The following is a 17,273-nucleotide window of genomic DNA, read 5'->3' on the forward strand; positions in this document are numbered from 1 at the left end:
GATTGAAGAAGGCTTGGAAACATTTGAGACACACATATGGCATATGCAAGCCTTTCTGTATATGATCAGGAATTATTTGCATTATTAGGCTTTAATCGACTGCATTGCTTTGAATTTTTCCATACTGCTCCACTACTGAGCAGCATTTGCTTGTTATGGAGGATTCCTTTGACAGTGGAACATTTTGAGTGATTTTAGTTTAGATATCAGTCAAATTGGAATGGGGTTATGATGGATTCTTAAAACAGTGGGGTTGCAATGGACAAATGCTAGTCCTCCAGATGTTGTTGGACTCCTCTCCCATCAGTTTTAGCCAGTTAATGGGAATCGTAGTCTGAAAAGCATCTAAAGCAGGCATGGACAAACTTGGTCCCTCCAAGTATTTTGGACTTCAACTCCCACAATTCCTAACAGCCTACTGGCTGTTAGGAATTGTGGGAGTTAAAGTCAAAAACATTTGTAGGGCCCAAGTTTGCCCATGCCTGATCTCGAGTGACAAATTGCCTATGTTGACGCTAAGAAGCAGAAAGCTAGAAAATTGTTCATGTCAGTATAAATGCAGCTTGATGCCATTTATGTTTACATGGAAGTACGGTAAATCCCATAACTTTAGTGACACTTACTTCCAAGTCAGAATGCACAGGACTGCAGTTCCAGTTAACATATCTTATTTTTTAATAGAGGGGTTTGTCCTTATCCCCAAGAGAATAAAAATTAAATATCCACAATCTATATTGGTGTACATAAAGAATACATTTATGTGGAGACTGATTGATGGAATTTATTACATTTTAAGTACTGGATAACAACGTTCTCTGGCTAGTATGGGAATTAAAACAGGTTGAACTAGGGATGCCTGCCAACACAACACTGCCTTTTATCATTAATGCTTCCTTAATATAATCCCATTTAAAGGTCATGTAAAAGTAGTTTACATTTTATTTGTAAAAGGATCCTAAATGCAAACTCCCTTTTTCCGCTTTTGGCTTGGCCTTTCAAAATTGGTTCTGTTATAATCTTGGATTTGGGTGCAAACTTTAAGTAGAAGTGCCCTACTATAAGGCAAAGGAAGTGTGACAGCTATATCAATACATTATACATTTTTGTTAAGGACCTGAGGCAGGGGCTTTGTGGCTACTCTTAGAGATTGGACTCCTTCCACAAAAGGTTTTAAGTTGGCTCTTATTTTTGCTGGTGAATAAATGCTTTTAAAAATTCATGGGAGTTGTAGGCACCAAAACTACTTGGCAGAGAAGGCTGAAGACCTTGCAAAACTACAACTTCCATGATCCCACAGCATTGAGCTATGGCAGATAAAGTGGTGTCAAGCTGCATTAATTCTGTAGTGTAGATGGATCAGGCTGTGGTGCGGCTGTTTAGTAGCCAGCTGCAATAAATCACTACTGACCGAGAGGTCATGAGTTCGGTTTGGAGTGAGCTTCCGACCATTAATAGTCTAGCTTGCTGTTGACCTATGCAGCCCAAAAGACAGTTGCATCTGTTGAGTAGGAAATTTAGGTACCGCATTATGCGGAGAGGTTAATTTAACTAATTTATGACATCATAAAACCTCCAGCAGCATGTGGAAGAATGGGAAGTACTCCATCACGGACTCGATGTCACAAGTGTACAGTGAAGCAGCAGCTCCCCCTGTGGCCAGAATTGAGCATACCCTCATGAAGACGGAAGCTGCAATGTTAAATTTATTTACAACATTTATACCCTGCCCTTCTCACCCGAGGGGACTCAGGGCAGCTAAATTGCCTCTGTGTCTGTCTATATATGTTGTATGTCTACTTGTATTGAATGTTTGCCATGTATATGTACATTGTGATCCTCCCTGAGTCCCCTTTGGGGTGAGAAGGGCGGAATATAAATACAGTAGAGTCTCACTTATCCAAGCCTCGCTTATCCAAGCTTCTGGATTATCCAAGCCATTTTTGTAGTCAATGTTTTCAATATATCGTGATATTTTGGTGCTAAATTCATAAATACAGTAATTACAACATAACATTACTGCATATTGAACTACTTTTTCTGTCAAATTTGTTGTATAACATGATGTTTTGGTGCTTAATTTGTAAAATCATAACCTAATTTGAGGTTTAATAGGCTTTTCCTTAATCCCTCCTTATTATCCAAGATATTCGCTTATCCAAGCTTCTGCCGGCCCGTTTAGCTTGGATAAGTGAGACTCTACTGTACTGTGAATAAATAAATAAATGATTATTAGTCATTAACACTTCTTCCCACAGTAGATCTGAGATAAAGTAGACAGGAGGGGCAAAACTGGTTTCACCAGCAAATCTCTGATCTCAGCAGCAGGGCTTTCCCATTCAAGAGAAACCATACTCAATATTTGCAGAACTAAGGTTTCCTTACCATGTTTACATGTCACCTTTCTCACTATACAATCAATTCAAGTGATCACGGTTTGCAAGTTAACAAAAAATAAAGAACAAAGAACAAAAAATCAGGAGAAAACAAGAAATCAGGAGAGAAGAATGAAAGGAAGCAGGAAGACAAAACCAAACCAATTCAGGAAAGCAACTTTATGGTAAAGTTACACAACGAGCAGTGTGAATGGCTGTTGCTATCACTGCTGCTACTGCACACACCTCTCCATACATCTTGGAGCAGAAAAAAAGTGTTTGTTTAATAATGAGTCTGCCTCCACCATTTGCACATTTGTAAACCAATCTTTACTCTAAGATGTAAATAAACCCTCCTTATCCTGCTTTCTCCCAGGGTTCTCAAGTGAAAAAAGGCACATAACACTTTCATGTGTAAAAGATAATTTCAAAGCTGAAATTCTCTCTTGTACTCAACCATTAAAGGCATGGGAGACTGATCTTTCAGTTCAACTGGCAATCCTACCCTCTGTGTGTATTGGAATACAACTTTGGGGACCAGGGATACATCTATACTAGAGAATTAACGCAGTTTGGCAGCACTTTAACTGCTATGGCTCAATGGTATGGTATTGTAGGAGCTATAGTTTGGTGAGACATCAGCACTCTTTGGCTAAAGACCTTGCAAAATTACAACTTCCAGGATCCCAAGAGTTGTCAAACTGCATTAAATCTATAGTGCAGATGCACTAGTGGGTTTGAGTCTTTGTTCAGCCATAGAAGCCCACAGGGTAGATCGTAAGTCAGAAACAGCTTAAAGGCACACAACAATAAAACCACACGTAGAACTTCTCCAATGGATGCCTTACACCTACTCTTTTAATGGAAATAAAGCTCTTTTTAAATCAATGGACACTTTCCATCCAAAGCAAAGAACACACAATGTGCGTAGTATTGGTTCAATTTGTCCCTCAGTCTTGGCACCAATTGACATTTATTGTCGGAGTAACAGTGCTAGACATAAACATGTTTTTGGTCTCACGCTATTCTATTTTGTTGCTGGTTTTATGATATTATGGACCATTCTGCAGAATCACAGTCTATGTTTCCATTTCTTTGTTTTTAAATTTTTACTACACATTGCTCAGAGAACTCTGTTTATTGAGCAGACTACAATTGCAATAAATGTATTAAAAGGAAGAAATTAACCTGTGTAGTTGTGACTTTATTGCTGCAGTATGTATTAATCTGTCCTGAAGATCATTCTTTGATGGTCATCTAAGGATGGGAGGGAGATAAATCTTCCAAATTGAATAATTAATCAGCAATTAGTTGAATTCAGGGTTGCATCTACATCGTAGAGTTAATGCAGTTTGAAACCACTCAATACTGGGAGCATTGATCCATCACAGTTAAAGTGGCACAAAAGTGAATTATTTCTACAGTGTAGACCAGGCAGGGGCAAACTTGGGCCCTCCAGATGTTTTGGATTTTAACTCCCACAAATTCCTAACAGCCTATCGGCTGTTAGGAATTGTGGGATTTGAAGTCCAAAACACATGGAGGGCCAAAGTTTGCCCCTGCCTGGTGTAGCAGCACTCCAAGTTTTCACAACACATGTTTCACATCCTTGCTATTTTTCAGTTTCTTCTGCCAGGGTGACTTCATTGCTTCTTTTTCCTTTACTTATTGAAGAAAGAAGGACTTTGCTCCCAGATCCCTTGGGAGGATTAATGAACCCGGAACCACAGGGAGAAGTTCACCCTGCCCTGAATGTTTAATTAATACAAGGAAAGAAGTTAACAAAAGCCACATTTCCTTGCAATACATTTTGTTCAAGAAAAGTTTGGACATGTAAGCAGGGGAGCTTGTTATGGGGATATATTATTCTTTTTAAACTGATTCTTATTTTTTTTAAAAAAAAAATATTTTGTGTGGGTTCAATTTTGTTTCATTTTTATTATGAATATTTTAAATTGCTTTGGAAGATGCCCTGGGACCCAGTCTGGGAGAAAGGCAGCACATGAATGTAACAAATAAGAAACAGCAACAATAAGTTTCTCTTGTCCTTCTTTCAATTATTATTTGCTTTGATTTTGATTGATTGATTGATTGATTGATTTATTATTGTTTTGGAAACTACTTTGGGTCCCACTGTGGGAAAAAGGTAACATATTAATTAATGCAATAAATAAATAACATCAGTATGAAATATATATTTATAACAATAGATTATTAATAATATGAATAGAATCTATACACATAATAATAGTGAAAATCTGTATGTGTGTATGTGGCAGGGGTATTCATTTTACACATACAGGCTCCCGCCTCCACAAACAGCTATAACTCCCAGTGCTGAGGATCCATCAAAGGAGCGTCCTCCAGTGACATTGCAGATTATAGTGGGTGCCGTGAACATGTCCAAAAGCCCTGCCAGTGTCCTCCACAAACACCATTCTGCCCACCACCCAAGTGAAGGCTTTCATTTGGGGACAATTTCATGCTAATTTTTGTGTTTCCTCTGCCACAGGCATCCCAGGGTTCCTTTCCCTCTCCATTGGTGTGGAATTTGCATCACCCCACCCACTGCCTCTCCCCTAACTCTTTCCTACTCTTTCTATGGCACACAGCAAACAGAGGAATTGATCAGCAACTGAACATACTGGAGGGGGCTGGGAAGCTGTAGTCAACCTTGACAATGTACCTGGACCACATTTGGAACACAGAACCCCCATGACCAAATTTGGGGGGGGGGGGGGTTGATCTTGATTTATAGGAGTTGAAGTTCAACTACATCCAGAGAGCATTGTGAACCCAACCAGTGATGGACCTGGACCAAACATGCCATGGATGATGGGACTTGCAGTTCCTTCACTCACTTCCAGAGACCACTGTGGCCCCTACGAATGAGGGACCATGACCAAACCTAGCACACAGACCCTACCATGACCCACTTTATGTCCTGGTGCACTTTGGGGGAGGATGGACCACAGACAATGGGATTTGTATTACTGATTCGGCTCCCATAGACCACTGCAATTCCCATGAAAGATGTACCTGGACCAAACTTGGCACATAGACTCCCCTATGACCCTCTTTATGTCCTGGTGCACTTTGGGGGAGGATGGACCACAGACAATGGGATTTGTATTACCGATTCGGCTCCCATAGACCACTGTGACCCCCACGAAAGACAGACCTGGACCAAACTTGGCACACAGGCCCAACATGGCCAACTGTGCATACAGACGGGGTTTGGGGGTGATTGCCCTGGGAATCTGGGAGCTGTAGTTCACTCTTATCCAGAGAGCACTGCAGTCAGACGATGACATATCTGGGCCAAACATGGCTCACAGACCCAAAATGGCAAACTTTGAATACCGACAGTGTTTGGGCAGGATTAACTCACAATTCTGGGAATTGTAGTTCACCCATACCAAAATGACAATACCTAACATACAAAAACAAACAATGCCTGTTTTAAATAACTCAGGCATTGCCAGGTCCCCAAGCTAGTTAATAACAAAATTGATTGTTTTGAAGGCTACTTTGGATTGCAATCTGGGAGAAAGGCAGCATGCAAATACGATCAAAACAAAACAAAAATAACAAATTACAACAGTAATCATTTCCTCCAGTCCTTGTTATAAATTTTTAGGATGAATATATTTGATTATTTTGGAAAACAGTCTAGGAGACAGGCAGCATACAAATTCCATTAATAACAATAACAAATACAGTAGAGTCTCACTTATCCAACATTCGCTTATCCAACGTTCTGGATTATCCAACGCATTTTTGTAGTCAATGTTGTCAATACATCGTGATATTTTGGTGCTAAATTTGTAAATACAGTAATTACTACATAGCATTATTGCGCATGGAACTACTTTTTCTGTCAAATTTGTTGTATAACATAATGTTTGGGTGCTTAATTTGTAAAATCATAACCTAATTTGATGTTTAATAGGCTTTTCCTTAATCCCTCCATATTATCCAACATATTCGCTTATCCAACATTCTGCCGGCCCGTTTATGTTGGATAAGTGAGAGTCTACTGTAACAACAATTTCCTCCTGTTCTTGCAAAATACCAGCCACTTTCCGGAGTGTTTCCCCCTCCCTCCCCTTCCCTTAACGTTTATTTTGATTTTGCTCTTAAGGAATGGGCGTGGCTTCTCTCCAAACTGTATTCTTGTCGCTATTCCATTGGTTAGAACCCGTGCCAATCTTCCCAAGTCTGTGGAACTTTCAGCGAGAACAGACATTGGCCCAAGCGGATTGAGGGGGCGGGAACTAAACGCCCCGCCCCTTTGCGTGACGTACGATCCACATTCCACAGCTGGAAAGAGCCCTAGGAACAGACTTGTCAGAACGGAGAGGGCGGCGGAGAACGGAGAGTTCGGGAGCGCGGGCTCTGATTGGCCGGCGGCTTCAGCGCGGCCTATGATTGGCCGGAGCTTTGGTGGGGGTTGGAGGGACGGCTGTGGCTGGTGCCAGTCTGAGGTTGGAGGTCTTGGTGGGAGGGTCTCCCTCAGAGCGAAGTTGGCAGCCTGAGGGAAGGGAGTAGGAGCATTGATCTGCCTCCCTTATGGGCCAAGGCTGTTCTTGTTGACTTGGTATCAAAGGTGTGCTTTCGTGGCCTCTCTCCTGCCTCTGCCCTCTGTGATTCCTAGCCATGGAAGTGTTGGAAAATGGGGAGCAGAACCTGTTGCATTGGGACCGGAAGCTGAGCGAGCTGTCAGAACCGGTGGACTCCGATGGCCTGCTCTACAACACGGTGAGAAGGGAGCAAAGAGCAAGGAAGGCCAATCTGAAGGGTTTGTGGGAGTATCATCCAGGCCACTGCTGACAGGGTGTCAAGCTGTATTCATCCCACTGTGTAGATTAGGTATGGGAAAACTTGGGCCTTCCAGGTGTTTTGGACTCCAACTCCCACCATTCCTAACAGCCTCAGGCCCTTTCCTTTTCTCCCTCAGCCGCTTAAGCGGCTGAGGGGGAAAAGGAAGGGGCCTGAGGCTGTTAGGAATGGTGGGAGTTGGAGTCCAAAACACCTGGAGGGCCCATGTTTGCCTATGCATAATATAGATGCACCCAAAAAGTAAACCTTCTCTCCCCATAGCTTTATTTGGGTGCATTTGCACTATAGAATGTATTCATGGACACCCCTTCAACCGCCATGGCTTAATTGATGCTTGTGCAGTCTTGGGAGTTGTAGTTTGATTCTGTTTGGGCATGTGTCATGCCGAACTACAGCTCCCAAGAGGCCTGCTAAAAGCCAATGGACTTTTGCAGTGCGAGAAAAGGCCTTGGTGCATCCACACACTCCTGAAATAATGCAGTTCAGTGCCACTCTCATGCAGTCCCCTGGTGGTGCAGCGGATTAAACTGCTGAGCTGCTGAACTTGCTGACCGAAAGGTTGGCGGTTCGAATCCAGGGAGTGGAGTAAGCTCCCGCAGTTAGCCCCAGTTTCTACCAACGTAGCAGTTTGAAAACATGCAAATGTGAGTAGATCAATAGGTACTGCTCAGGCGGGAAGGTAACGGTGCTCCATGCAGTTATGCCAGCCACATGACCTTGGAGGTGTCTATGGACAACACCAGCTCTTTGGCTTAGAAATGGAGATAAGCACCACCTGCCAGAGTCGGACACAACTAGACTTCATGTCAGGGGAAAAGCTTTACTTTTACCTACCACTCTCATAGCTCAATGCTATGGAGTCTTGGGAGCTATAGTTTGGCAAGGCCCCCACCAATGCTGATATTGACAAAAGAAAGACCTTGTAAATAATAATAATAAACTTTATTTATAAACTGCCCTATCTCCCCGAAGGAACTCGTGGATGTTTCCAACAATATGGCAACCATTCAATGCCAAAAGGAAACCATGCAAACAGTTTTTGTCAGAACAAGGCCCATTAGACAATATAAACAAGCTAACTGTAACTTGATAAATAGGAGCCCCCAATGGCGCAATAGGTTAAAACAGTGGTTCTCAACTTGTGGGTCCCCAGAAGATTTGGCTTTCCACTCCCAGAAATCCTAACAGCTGGTAAACTTGCTGGGAATTCTGGGCTTTGTAGGCCCAAACAGCTGGGGACCCACAGGTTGACAACCACTGGGTTAAACCTTTTTTTCGACAGGACTGCTGACCTGAAGGTTGCTGGTTCGAATCCAACCCGGGGAGAGTATGGATGAGCTCCCTTTGTCATCTCCAGCTCCCCATACGGGGACATGAGGAAAGCCTCCCACCAGGATGGTAAAACATCAAAACACCCAGATGTCCACTGGGCAACGTCTTTGCAGATGGCCAATTTTTTCACACCAGAAGAGACTTGCAGTTTCACAAGTTGCTCCTGACACGAAAAAAACTTAATAAACAAAATGACAAATAAAATAAAGACTAATCAAATAAAAATAATAAATAAAAATAAAATGAAAACATCATAAAATACAGAAACCCTCATAACACACACTAAAATAAAATATAAAACCGAATACAGTACATGGAAACCCCTTGTACTGAAAAGTCTTTTGGCTTTTTCAGAATTCAGAGTGCATCTCTACTGTAGGATTAATGCAGTTTGATACCTCTTTAACCTCTGTGGCAGAACTCAGGGTCCATCTATACACTGTAGAATGAGCCCAGTTTGATACTACTTTTTTTTTAAATTTATTTTTATTTAAAGGATAAGTGAAAAACAAACAGTGTGACATACAAAACAATTTAAAAACGAGGAATACCTGTGAGGAAAAACAGGGGGGGGGGGGGAGGAAAAGGGAAGGGGAGAGAAATAAGTACAAAAAGGGAGTGATGCACAAATAGAAACGTAAGGAAAACACAGTTAGGAAAGGAGGAATCTTGAAAGTTGTTGTTTGTTGGGGCACTATCACACTGACAGAAGAGGCCTTGTAAAACTCCAGCTCTCGGGATTCCATTTCATTGAGCTGTGGCAGTTAAAGTGGTGTCAAACTGCATTAATTCTATTGTGTAGGTACGCCTTTAGTCTGCAAGTTGTGGCCAGGACACATCTGGCTTCGGAACGTTACCCTCTTATTATCAAGTTTTGGGCAGTCATTAAGTAGGTGGGGTTTCTTTTTTGGATGATGAGCTGGTCTGGGTTTGGCATCTCTTTGGATTTTTATCATTGCTTTTGAATCTTTACTTTTTTTGGTATTTTTTTAAAAAAGCTACTTTGTTTCATCCAGTTAGCGTTAAGCATTTGAATAACATATGGGTGGTGAGAAGTTCTCTCAACTATTTTATGGCTTGAAGAAATGGAGGAAGGGCTGGAGTCTGGAATTCCAGGAGGAAGGAGGTGGCAAGCGGTTGACGCAATGGGGGAAATGCGCTGAATGCTACTCTGTCTCTCCCAAGGCCTTTGTGCTTATTATATCTAATGGCTTCTTTTTTTGCATCAGGGATAATTCCTGTTTCTTCAGAAGTAACTGTTTATGTAACCTTTGCTTGGAGTTTTCCTTCCTGTTTCTTCAAATCAAGGGGGTTCCTGAGAAGTTGTCTGCAAGAGAAAGAAAAGCAGACTGGGAAATATAATAACATGGTTTGGCCTTGGCTGTCCCATCTGCTAATGATTTACTGTCATTATGAGAGCCAGTTCGGGAAGCATTTCCAAATAATCGTCATGAAAGGATACTTAGGAAAGCCACGGTGAATAAGCAAACACCAATAGTTGCCAGCATGTTCCAGATGTTTGATTTTCTCCCTTTCTCCTCTTTACTGGAAAGTCCACTGGCTTTCGCACAACTCAGGGTGCATTTACACTGTAGAATTAATTCAGTTTGACACCACTTTAACTGCCATGGCTCAATGCTATGGAATTCAGGAATTTCCAGTTTGAAGAGGCACCAGCACTCTCCAGCAGAGAAGGTAAAAGGCTTAGTAAAACTTCACTTCCCATGATTCCATAGCATTGAGCCATGGCAACTAAAGTGGTGTCAAGCTGCATTAATTCTACAGTGTAGATGTACCCAAAGTTTCTATGCAAACTTTCCTCCACTTTGTTAGCTCTCTTCTTGTTTCTTTCTCTTTTGCTGTCTTTAAATACCCCTGAGCTGAAGGGAGGAATAATTTGGAGAATGTAAAGTATGTTCAGCCGTTCCATACAAGAAACCATGTATTAGAACAAAAAGAATCTTAAGAGAAAGCCCTCTTTAAATGTGCTGAATAGTTTTTTCCTCTGAGAGCTAACTTTTAAAATATTGAAAGGAAAGAGAAGCTCCTCCAACTATGCACTCTGAGAATGAAGTTGGCTAGCTGTAGTCTTTTTATTTATAAAGTGAGAAGCCCTCCTTACTATGGTACCTTTTAGATTTATTGGACTGCAATGTTTACTGGGGATTATAAGAGCTATAGTCAATACTTCTGAAAGGGAAATGTCTTACATATATTAATGCAATCCCATACAGCACAAATCATGTCCACATAACTTAGAATGCCCTAAGGATAGATCAGCTTGTTCTAATTATCCTAAAGACATCCAATCCTCTTTGACCTTAGAAGGTAAGCAGGCTCAGCACAGGTTAATTCTTTGGATGGGAAACTCAAGGAATTCCAGGTACTGTAGGCTATATTTGAGAGGAAGGAACTGGTAAAATTACCTCTCAGTATTCCTTGTCTACCCAAATTGAAATTAATGGGATAGCCATTAGTTGATAAGAGTCTTGAAGGCACACACACAAGAAAAGAGCAACAATTGACTTCGGTCCATAAGTTTCTGCCTAATTTGAAGTAACATTTAAGAGGGATAATTTTTGTGCCCTTTAGCACAACATTTTTTCTTAGCGTTCTGGAGTAAAGTTGGCAGAAGTTCATAATACTAGTAGAATACAATCTTTCAGTAGAAAGCCAGCTTGAAATAGTGGTTTAAATGGACCAACGTATTGGAAGAACTGCTCGAATCTCTGCTATGCCACAGAAACTTACTGAATGATATTGAGCAAGTTATACTCTCCTAGACTCAGAAGAAGGCAAGGCTTCATATTCCCCAGAATTCGCAACCAACAAAGCTTCAGATGTCTGGGAGTTGGAGTCCAATGTAATTTTTCCAAGCTGTGGAGTGATGCATGGCAATGTTGTGGTTGTTTTTTTGTGAAATTAAACAAACTCTATTATGACTGGTTCTTGTTGTAGTAGCCCTGGTACAACATAGTAGCGGCGAGGCATCCATTTTAATCGTTTTCAGTAACGTGAATTTTCCAGAACCAATGTATCATTAGTCAAGGTTCAAGGCCTTGTAGCTTGGGGAAACACTTGAAGAATGATTGGATCATAGTACATAATTTAATTTCCTCTTGGTTTATCACTAGAAAGTCCTTTCCCTTTCACAGTGCATCCTTGGCCTGTATAATTATCACTTATCAGTCTGATCAGTAATTGAACTTGGCAGGACTTGGTTATCAGACATTCCCATTGAATTCTGTGGAGCATCATGAATGGATTATAGTTTGTCATATGATGAGAAGGGAATCTATCGCCACTCAAGTTTCTAACATTATACATCAAAAATCTTTAGCTTTTTCAAGTATAACTGAATAGCCACCATTCAGGCCTATGAAGTAAAAGAAGGGTGTTCATTTATGACAGCATTGCAGTAGGGTAATTATTTCTGATACTAGATATTTCCTATATAGAATTGGCATTCTTGGAAGAAATGCAGTGTTTTTCCATGAATGGTGCCCCTTCAAGGGCTCTGAAATATTGGGCCTCTCTCTGGGCTCATTTCACCCATCACAGTGGTGAGGATTTTTTAAAGAGTTTGAGAAAGTTCCTTTTTTGTCCAGAATCTTCCAACTGGCAGGTTCACCATCTGTACTAATAGCACGTCTTGGGGAAATTGAAGTTAAAAATAAAGTTTCCCACTTTAAGATATGCAACATGAACATATTACTAGGATAAAGCTCAATTGTAAAGGACTTGCCCTGCATGAAGAAGTGGCATTCAGTTTAAAAGATCAAATGGGAGATGATGGCAAAAACAGCTGCCTGACAGCTTGTGCCAGTCTGAGCAGATGATACTGTGATAGAGAGACAGATAATCTGACTAGAGATCAGGTAACATCCTCTGTTCTTTTTCCAGTGATCAAGTATAGAGGCTGCAAACCTGCTGGGTCTTGTTGTACAGAATTTTACAGCATGTGCAGAGGGAAAGAACATATATGAAAGGGAATGTGCAAAGAAGTCATGATACCTTTACCAAAAGAGTTCCTTAATTCACAAATGGAGAAGATGTGGCTTTTTAGTTCTTAGACCGCAACTCCCATCAGCCTGATGCAGTATATATAGGTAAAAGATGATGGGATTTGCAGGCCAGCAATGTTTGGAGGGCTGTAGTGATAAGCCTCTTTTTTGTAGTGGTGTGAAATGGTATTGCCACTTCAGAGTTAAACCACTTTACTGTTCTCCTCACCTTTCCTTTGTTTTTTTTCACCCAGCTATTGAGAAGCTTATATCGTATAAAATTTCAAAGATGAACATTTTTTATAGAAACTCAAACTTCTTCAAAAATCCTCTAGGTTTAGTAGTATTGGCTGTTAAAAACCAGGTGTCATGTCAAGTGCTTTATAAAATTATGAAATGGCGAGAAGATGCTATTGTGTGGCTTTCATCACTTGACACTTCTCTTGCTACTTTTGTGCAGTGTATTTCTGGTGATTATTTGTGAAGAGGGCTATGGTGAACTGTGTGAGTTGGCAAGGGCATTAGCTCAAGGAAAATCTTATGAGACATTTCCTTGCAGGAAAACTGGTTGAGACTGATTTCCAATATAATGTTAATCCATTGGAATTCCTTCCCCCACCCCTTGCATGAGGCTTTCAAATGCTGGAATGCAACTCTGAATACTTTACCAGGCCTGACCCACACAGCAGCCGTTAGTGGGAGAAACTTTCAGTTGCTAGCATGCAATCATTATTTTTGTTTCATAATTTCAGTTTTGTTATATCCCAAACTCTTGCAACAGATTACAGTGCAAAAATAAAAATGGGCAAGAATTAACACATGTTTGTATACTCAAAAGGCCCAAACGAGACTTGAGAATACCTCCCATAGCCTTCCCTGTGCCTACAAAAATACAAAATGTCTTATCTACTCAAATTTGACAACTATAATAATTTTTTAAAAATCCAAAAATTATTTGAAACCTATTGTACAACTATACTTCTTGAAGAACCACTTTTGTAGTGTTTGTTTTGCTTAGATTCTGCTCTTGTTCAAGTAGAATAATGTGGCATGAAAACATTTTTCTTTAGCTTTTATCTCAAAAGCTATCAAGTTTTACTGGCACAATGTCTTAGATTCATGGGGATTTCAACCTAGGCCACCCCTTCCTGATTCTGTGTTTTGAGTAGTATACTACACACTTTTCTAATTAGTCTGGAGAAAATTTTCTCACTCTGATGCCCTTTGATGTAAAACTACACATCCCATAGACTTGGCAACGATGGGAATGAGTCCAATGTCACCAAGTTAAGGAATGTTGCTTAAGTTTAGCTGATGTCCACAAGTGTTGGTGAATATAAGATCTCCCACTTGAAAGCACCCTGCGTTCTTGGCACCTGGACATATTTGAATGCTTCAGAACTGAATGCTATCTGAAATCCTTTGCAGGCTGCAGTGAATGGAGCTTGCCTACGAATGTTTTGTGGCAGGTGCTTCCAAGTAAGGAGTGAAATGTTAGGATAATATTGGTGCATATTTCTGAAGCTAGTTTTTCTGCTGGCTCTACATGCTGAAATAATTTCCTGATTGTGAAGACAAAATCTTGCCTACTATGAAATACAGATATTTCATTTGTTTCATAAGAGATGCTTATTCTGAACCAGCAAAAATGGCTCATGAAGATAGCCTCATTACAGCAAAGAGAACTCAAGGTACTATCTACTAGAACTGGGAAAAATGACCATATCGGCTTAGAATTCTGCAAGCCATAGTCCCAAAATAACTTTTCCTAGCTCTGCTAGTAATTGTAGCTACATTGAGGCTAGTCTTTCTTGAAAAATAAATGTTTGAACCATACGATGTTCAGTAGACAAATCTTGGCTCTTTACCTTTTTGCCCAACAGAATGACAGACATTTTGCTGTACAAAACGAGAATCCAAAATATGGAACAGATCTGGAAATCACTTGGGAGTAGTTCTCTAGGACAGGATAACTATATGTTGTATATGTGCATTTATAGACAATGAGACTACCGCCAGTCCCTGAGTTACAAACATGACTTACAAATGACTCATAGTTAAGAACAGGGCTGAGACAACAGAAAGTGAGATAAATCTACTCCTCAAAAGGGAAATTCGCCACCTGAAAGAGTTATCATGGATAAAAGGTGTGTTAGCTCAGCCACCATGTTTTTTTCACCCAAAATGGCCCACGTGGCTGTTGGGCACGGCTTCTTCCCTTCTACTTGGGGGTACGTGGCACATGCTTCCTTAACCTCATTCCTCAAACCCAGGCTCCCTTCAAAGGAAGAAAGAAAAGGAGCCCAGGAAGGATGCTTCTTTAACTTAATTCCTCACGCCCAGGCTCACTTGAAAGGAAGAAGGGGAAAAGTCTCAGGAAGGGTGCTTTCTTAACCTCGTTTCTCAAACCCAGACTCCCTTGAAAGAAAGAAGGAAAAGGAGCACAGGAATGGAAAAGCGAGCCTTGCTGCCAATTGGCCAGATCTTCCCGGATCTTTCGGCTGTCTAGCCAAAAACAGATTTTTCTATAAACTATAAATTATTGGGAGGCTCCCGAAAATGGATCTGGGTACCCAACGAAATTTGGATACCAAAAACGGATTGCCTTCCATCCAACTTTCACAAGCCTTATATATATTACACCTTAAAAATATCCCTGTTCCGACTTAACGTACAGATTCAACTTAAGAACTAACATACAGAACCAATCTTGTTTGCAAATTGGAGCCTGCCTGTATTTCAGTATTTTGGAACTATTTTGGATCTGCATTTGTGTGTGTTCTTAAACATTAACCCTGTGTGATGTACAACACATCAATTTTAGGTCTCAAAACCACTTTCTTATACAACATTACAGTAAGACCTCTGTATCTACCAGTGGAAATGGAAAACTGTAGATAACAGTGAATCCTATTGAAATGAACTTTTGGCACAAGAATACTGTAGAATACTATTGGAGTATATAGAAAATCCCTAGATAACCTATATTTTGTCCGAAGTGGATAAATGAAATTGTGGTTACTCGTCCTCCGGATATAGGGACTGTCCTGCACGTGGAATTCATCAGATTTAGGTGTATTCAAGGCTGCTGTTTAAATGGTGGAAGTGGGAACATATTCAGCGGAATGTTTCACTCTTGAGAAGTGCAAACTCACTTGCTGGGCAGTGGAAACAGAGACTTCACCTTGTTTATCCGTGAGCCCAGGTTTAGCTTTTGAGCCCTGAATTTCTTTTCCTTCCCCCTTGGAATGTCAGCTGAAGTCAGCAGCATAAAGAACTCTTTATGCTAAGCTGGAGTGGCTGCTACCACAGAGAGGCCCAGAGAGAGATGAATCCAGGTGCAGAAAGTTTGCACGCCACTTAGGAAAGGGAGGGCAGCGGGGAGGCAGATGGAGATTTTTTTCAAGAAAGAAATCACATCGCTATTAATAATGCAAGTTTTCATCTCTCAGGCACTGGAACCATTTTGTGCTTTGTGTCAGTATACTAGTATATGTGAGAAACATTGTATATTTAAAAATATGAGGCACATTGTATTTTAACAGCTGAGTTCTATACAAACTTAGAAACACAACACAATATTGTTTTCTGTGGTGGGAATAGTTTCATTGTTCTTTAACAATACCTTTTTTGTATGTTTGAGCTCTATCTGTGTAAGTTTTAGTATGCTGCTTTGATTTCTGAGAGAAAGGTGAATAACAACAACAACAACAGGAGTAGCAGTAATCATAATAATGAGAAGAAGAAGCAGTATGTGAATTGGACTACAAATTTGAAAACCCATTCATGTTTGCTTGTTAATCTGTTTGGATGTTTCAGTTAGGTAAATTCTTACTCTAAAATTGGAGATTGGGGGATGATTTTAAGTGTGTTTTTACATATCTTAATGTCACCTTATTGTCCTCTGATGAAATATCTAGTGCAGGGGTCCCCAAACTTTTTAAACAGGGGGCCAATTCACGATCCTTCAGACCGTTGGAGGGCCAGACTATAGTTGGCCACTGAGCAATAAATAATAATAATAATAATAACAACAACAACAACAACAATATTAATAAAAAAGAGGGTTGGAAGAGACCCTTTGGGCCATTGAGTCGAATTCCCTTATGCCTTTGTTCACTGAAAGCACAAGCAAAGCACCCCTGATGGATGACCACCCAACCTCAATGTTAATAGTAATAATAATAATAATAATAATAATAATAATAATAATAATAAAATAAGATTGAACTTCAAAGACTCTGGCAGAAAACAGTGCAGGTGGTCCCGGTGGTGATCGGCACACTGGGTGCCATGCCAAAAGATCTCAGCTGGCATTTGGAAACAATAGACATTGACAAAATTACGATCTGCCAACTGCAAAAGGCCACCCTGCTGGGATCTGCGTGCATCATCCGAAAATACATCACACAGTCCTAGACACTTGGGAAGTGTTCGACTTGTGATCTTGTGATATGAAATCCAGCATATCTATCTTGTTTGCTGTGTCATGATAAAATAATAATAAAGTGGGTTGGAAGAGACCCCTTGGGACATTTAGTCCAACCCCCATCTGCCTCTGTGCACCAAAAGCACAAGCAAAGCATCTCTGACATATGGCCATCCAGCCTCAATGTTGTTAATAATAATTAATAATAATAATAATGTGATAATAATAATGGTTGTAAGAGAAGAAGTGACCCCTTGGGTCATTTAGCCCAACCCCCTTCTGCCCTTGTGCTGT

At 40.6% G+C, this 17,273-nt stretch overlaps 1 protein-coding gene across 1 annotated transcript in view; it reads left to right on the forward strand.

Moving 5' to 3' along the window:
• The first annotated feature begins 6,792 nt into the window (after window positions 1-6,792).
• creb3l2 (cAMP responsive element binding protein 3 like 2) overlaps window positions 6,793-17,273 on the forward strand; it is an 80,699-nt gene continuing 70,218 nt past the window's right edge. Inside the window, exon 1 of the mRNA XM_003220857.4 lies at window positions 6,793-7,133. Within this exon, the coding sequence (XP_003220905.1) occupies window positions 7,032-7,133 (102 nt within the window). The 5' untranslated portion in view covers window positions 6,793-7,031. The remainder of the gene's footprint in view (window positions 7,134-17,273) is intronic.

The sequence above is a fragment of the Anolis carolinensis genome, chromosome 5 (assembly GCF_035594765.1).
Source record: "Anolis carolinensis isolate JA03-04 chromosome 5, rAnoCar3.1.pri, whole genome shotgun sequence".
Taxonomy (NCBI): Eukaryota; Metazoa; Chordata; class Lepidosauria; order Squamata; family Dactyloidae; genus Anolis; species Anolis carolinensis.